This window comes from Hydra viridissima, unplaced genomic scaffold, assembly GCF_058129835.1.
Source record: "Hydra viridissima isolate aposymbiotic clone 2 unplaced genomic scaffold, HvirCarnegie_v1 scaffold_2, whole genome shotgun sequence".
In the NCBI taxonomy this organism is placed as follows: Eukaryota; Metazoa; Cnidaria; class Hydrozoa; order Anthoathecata; family Hydridae; genus Hydra; species Hydra viridissima.
The window spans coordinates 4397417-4403484 of NW_028324301.1; the positions used below are offsets into that span (position 1 = coordinate 4397417).

Below are 6068 nucleotides of genomic sequence, written 5' to 3' on the forward strand. Positions count from 1 at the left end.
TCGTAATGAATTTTTTTATATGAATGTAAATATTTTTGGAGTTTTTTGAAATAAACTTTTATTTGAAAAAGAACAAAAACATAACAAGAAATAAAAACACCACATTATTTTGCAAGCAAATTTATTATGTGTATTGCTGTCTTACCGTAAGAGAATGACAAAAAAAACTGCATTTAGAGAGAATATTGACGATATAAACAAAAATTAAAAGTTGAAAACAGCGAATCGAATATTTTTTTATCTTTGGCGCTTGGGCTACCACGTGGTATGACTAAATCAAAGCAATTCATTCTTGAAACTTTTGGTTTAGTTTATTAAAAGTAATCAAAAACTAGACTTTTTTGGAAAATAAAATTATAACAAAAAAAAATGAATAATTTATCTTTGATTCTTAAGAAATTTGTAAAGCTTGTAAAGTTTAAATAGAAAAGTTATAATTATTTGCAGTTTTAAAGTTTATTTAATTAAAGTTAATTATGCTACTAATTATGTAAAGTTTTCTTTCTTTTGTTTTAATTAAAACAAAAACAATCTCCTTCGTAAGTGCTGAAAAAGCGTTATGATGTATTTATTTTACGCCGCTTAAATGAAGAATGACCAAAATGTGTTCATCATCAGGATATCAAGACATTTTTACACCGTTTATCATCTCAGGAAATAATCCAATATGGACGAAAAGTCAATAGGGGAGACCGGGGCTCGTTGGCTACAGGAGTAAGTTTGGAATTTTCCACCAGAAAATTCCAAAACTCACATGGGACCTTCCTACTTCACTAATTCATCATTCAGTGTAGCATCAAGGCTGTAGGCGCATGCGCATAGAAGTTATAACGATTTTGTGTTGTTTTTTTTTTTTTTACTAATTTTGTAACTATTGTCATAGGCGTAGAATTTTAGTTTCCCCGGATGGGGCATAAACTATTTTGTAGGAGTTGAAAATCTATAATAAGAAATAAAAAGTTTTTTCAATGGGCATAAAAATGTAATTAATTTTCTCAAGTAAAATGTATTCATGCCATGGCCTACTTAAATACACGGCCTTCTTTACTGCTTAAATCGAAAAAAAATAGAAGGCCAGTTTAAAAATCGTATATTCGGCCGGATGGACAAACTTTCTCAAATTAATTTTGATTATCGCGCTATAAATTTTCAGTATGTATATCTGGCACAGGATAAAAAATTTTACGTTAGCTAGCTAAATCTTAACTGCTAAATTTTAATAAACTTAATTGTGAATACTTAATTGTGGCTTCTTTTTAGTATAAGATAATGGTTGCACCTCTAATTATTTCTGTTGTAAAGTAGTCTCAGTTTTTTGTTTTCCAAACTACAATGATTTGAGAAAGATATGAGTTATATTTTGCAATAGAAATTTTGGGACTGTCAAGTTCTGTGCATGAAATAAAAATATACAAATTCTCAAAAATAAGCTTCAAAAGTATAAAAAACTCTAACACAAACTGATTAAAAGTGAAACAAAATATTTTCATTTTTCTCTCTGTCTTTTTTTAAATGCAACTATGTTATCTGCAACAATTGAATCCCCGACTCTCTTTCTGGTGTTATTAAAATAAATATTTGAAATAACAGTGTGTATAATTTCTTTTCCATGACTTTGATGGTTTGAACATAAAAATGGTTGATACCCTTCTCTACTGCCAAAAACTAACTTTGCTGCTTTACGGTGTTGCATTTGAGACTGATAAATAACATCAAAAATGTGATCTAGCATAGCAAAACTGTCACAGACATATTCTAAAAGCAGTACTGATGGAGTTGTTAGCCCACCTCTGGATAATATATTTAAATAATTATAATCATTTAACTCCTGTTGACAATTTTGAGTACAAAGCAATTTGCAACATACTCCAAACTTCTTAATCAATTTTTTGGCAATAAAACCAGCAATATAACTGGCAACTTCACGAGAATCATCCGATAAAGTCACACAATCAAAATCTCTTTCTTTAATCTGCTCCATTAAGGATCTAACATGTTCTATATCTTTATCAGCATTGATATCATTTTCAAAAATGTCAATTCCTTCTTTTATCAAACTTTTTATTTGGATTATACTCTCACTATAAATGACATCTTTCAAACTGACAAGGAACCTGCCACCGCTCATTTGACGGTATTGTCCATATCTTCTTTCTAAGGGATCACTTTGAAAACGAGCAGTCAATATAAATTTGTACTTATCTTCCAGCAGATCTTCAATTAATGAAGCATGACATAATAAAGTTCTTTGCAGTGCTGATGATGTTTGGGGAGATAATGTATATTTCTCAAAATTTGGAATTTTTGTGTTTTTCCATTTGTTTAACCAGTCAGCAAAAGCTCGAAAAAACTCAGGTTTTTTATCATTTATAATAGCAGCATTACCAAGAAAATTATTAGAAAACTGATTTTTTGAATTTGTAATTGTCCACCATTTATTGAATAGAGTTAAGAATGATGCAATATCTAAACGGTCAGGAAAATATGAAATTATTGCTGCTGCTGTAGCTTCATGGAAGATACCTAAGGCAACACTGACATTTTGCTTCCATTTTCCAGGATGGACAACTTTGTTATTTATATTTGGTGCTTTTTTTAAACTTGCATCCAACAGACTGTCCTTTTCTAATAAATCATGAAATATTTTCCATGATATTTCTCCTGATTGAACATGAATTTCATCTTTGAAAGCTGAAAAATTAAATTCTGGAAAAATTAATCTTTTTTTATTAAGTAAGTTGTTTCGAATATTTTTAATCAGATGCACTGTGTCAAAGAATAAGTAAACTTTTTGTGATAGTACATTAATAAACAAACCATCTTTTTTTTCACCATGCGTATCAAGTAATTTTGTAAAAGAAGAAACATTTGAAGCGTGATTGTCACAAACAACACCTCGAACATTAAAATTATTTTTTATTAAAAATTGAATCAGGTTAAGAATTTCAGACTTTAACCAGTCACTGTTCAATTTTACAATTGGAATTGCTTTGACAATACAGGAGATACTTTCTTTCAAACCAACTACCATGAAAGAGACAATGCTTCTATAACATTCATTTTCCTCACTAATCCCAATAACATTGCCACCAGAATATTCAGCACATTGTTGCAAATACATTTCATCAAAAATTATTATAAGATCTTTCGATAAGTTCCCATTTTCATGTAGCAACTTCAAAACTTTCATAGAATCTATTTCACCTGATTTAAGCTTGCCTAACAAAGATATAGATGGGAGTGGGAATTCCTTCAGCAGTAAATGATAAGTTTGCAGTGAAGTGTACCGCAACATTAATGCAAATTGAAGAACATTTGAAGAATAAATTTGTTTTTTTTTTATTTGGTGACTTTTGAGTTCTTCAAGAATAGAAGACAACTTTTCTTTTTCTGTACTAAAATGTGAATTGAGATTTTCCAGCATACTCCTTCTTTTTAACATACATTGGTGGGTTACTCTGAACCATGATGGTAAGGAAACTGGAAGATTTTTATAAAAAAGTTGGACATGTAAATTTTTGTCGATACGAATAGACTCAGCAACTTCAGGTATGTGTAGTTCATTTTGAATAATTCTATGGAACACAACACAATCATCAAATTTTGAAAATAAATATCCTGCTGGTGAATCAGCAGCTGAAAGGGAATCAACATCTTTAATAATATCTTTTAATAAAAATTTCTGATATTCATCTTCTTGAAATATTCTTTTAGCTGGTGATTTTCTTGGTCCAGATATAACTGGAAGAGAAGCAGTTGCTATGCTAGCAGGGTATATTGTAGGAACAGGCTTTAGGTTATACAGCAAACGAAATCGTTTTTCTGATGCTCCTTTATGTACAAACTTTTTCTCAAAGTGTTTTAAACAGATCACAGATGATTTTGTGACAGTCCAGAAATTTCTATTTACAAATCTAATCCATAACTTTCTTAAATCATCATCTTTTGGAAAACTGGAACTACTTCACCACCTAGATAATTGGAGGTACAACCAACAACACAGCATTTATTAACCATAATTACTATCTATTTATAAAAAGAAGCTATAATCAAGTATATGAGGTTTAGTTGATGTGAAGATATAGAAAACGCTGAAGTTTTTATCCTATGCCGGATATACTTATTTAAAATTTATAGCGCAATAATTAAAATATGTTAAGAAAGTTTGTCCATCCTACAGAATATACGTTTTTTAAACTGGCCTTCTATTTTTTTACGATTTAAGCAGAAAAGAAGGCCGTGTATTTAAGTAGGCCATGTTCATGCGTATGGAGGCACGCGTTATAAATTCATCGATCAAATGATCAAGATCAAGAGTGTAGGCAATATCGCGATGGCAATTTAAAATAGCGAGATGATTCAATCGTTCATGAGACATTGTAGAACACAAATAAGTCTTTAGCCTACGAAGACAAGAAAAAGAGCGCTCGCACGTACACGAGGTGACAGGCATACATAGTAAAATTTTTACTAGCTTCCCAAACTCGGGAATCAGTGGAATTAATTGAAAAAGAACACCACATGGTCTACAAGCTCATTCAAAACTGATTCAAAATCAATCAGTTGAATATTCTTGAATTTTGCATGATCCAAAAATATGGCGCGAATGAGTTGTAACACAATCCAGAGATGCATAACACAATCCATAGAAAAGCTGGCGGTAGTGGTCCTCTGGAGTCATATCAAAGTATGGAACTCCACTTCCAGTAAATTTTGATGTTTCCCTGGCATCTCTGGTTTGTCAAGTAAACTACATTCTGCTGCTACAACGGCTGAATCCCATAAGACTTTGAAGCGAGTATCACTCCGACCTTCTTTTAACAACTCCTTACGCGTGTTAATGGTATTTCTTTCTTTTCAAAAGTTAAGATGCATGCCTAAAATGATTTTCAATAAACGTTTAACATTATAATTTGCTTAAAATAATAATATTAAAAAAAAAAACACTATGAAATAAAACAATATTTACCTAGGAGTGCTGTATTAGCATCCTCGATTATCGTGAAGATTATGTGCAAAATTTCCGATTTGAAAAATGTGTCAAACTTACAAAAAGATTCCAGATAATCCGCTGCTTCTGACTTAATTTTGGCTGAATTATCAGATTGATTTTCAAAATCCTCTAACCAGTTAATAATGGCGGAGTAGTTACTCTTAATAGATACAATGGACGGCTTTCTAAGGATCCATCGAGTGGGGCAAAATGGCCGCAGTGATGTTCCGCTTTCTACATCCTCTACATTTCGAAATTTATTGAAACATGCCAATCGTTTTGGAGATCTACGGGCAAATGCGATGAATGATTGCACTAAATTCATAACATTCCTGATCTGTGTTTGATTTTCAACAGAATCTTGTGTTACCAAGTTGAGATTAAGAGCGCGGCAGTGCACGTAAATTATCCGCTCTTCTTTCCCCCTCAAAACGTCCATCAAACAGGTTAACAAAGTTACGCTCTTGATATTCCCGGTTTGGTAAAATCCCATAAAAAGTTCCTCAATTTTAAATTTTTCATTAACACGCCGAATGCAGATCAAAACTTGTTCTTTTGCGGACATATCCGTTGTTTCATCGGCCATCAAACTATGGAATTGTGATTCCCTTATACTTTCGCATAGCTTACGAAGCATTGCATGAGAAAGTCTTGCAGGATTTCGTTTTCAATTTCAGGCGAGAGCCACTTTTGCTTTTCAGGACGATTCAACAATTTCTTCAGTTCCAGAGAATCGTCTGCTCGTAGTTTGAGTAGCATGCGAAAGTTTGAATTATTTTCAACCTTTCCACGAATGGCAAGGCCTTGCGTTCCCTAACACATTAAGAAGAAACATTTAGTTATCCATTAAGTAAATTATTAAACAAAGTTGAGGAATTATCAAATAAAGAAGTGTTGTAAAAATTTCTGATTTTACGATTATCCATCATTTCTTTATTTTGGTGATAATTAAGCTGTTGGATAACGATCGATTCCAGTGTTGCTGAGGTGATCATACTAGTAGACGCCCTATAGAGTGCAGATCGCTCGTGAGAACCAAAAATTTGTAACGCTTTCTTCCAATTAGAAAATCCGT

At 32.0% G+C, this 6068-nt stretch overlaps 1 protein-coding gene across 1 annotated transcript; it reads right to left on the reverse strand.

Moving 5' to 3' along the window:
- Positions 1-4278: 4278 nt before the first annotated feature.
- Positions 4279-6068, reverse strand: LOC145188352 (zinc finger MYM-type protein 1-like). Its single transcript, XM_090077242.1, has 2 exons — positions 4970-6068; positions 4279-4877 (listed from the first exon to the last, which is right to left on the reverse strand). Exons 1-2 carry the CDS (start codon positions 5628-5630, stop codon positions 4858-4860), a joined length of 681 nt encoding a protein of 226 aa, XP_089933368.1. The 5' UTR covers positions 5631-6068; the 3' UTR covers positions 4279-4857.

Excerpts from the sequence above, each read along its gene's own strand:
- LOC145188352 (XM_090077242.1), bottom strand. The coding sequence starts at position 5,630 with ATGCTTCGTAAGCTATGCGAAAGTATAAGGGAATCACAATTCCATAGT. Across the intron at positions 4,878-4,969 it reads TGCTAATACAGCACTCCTAG|GCATGCATCTTAACTTTTGA; the intron begins GTAAATATTGTT and ends AAATCATTTTAG.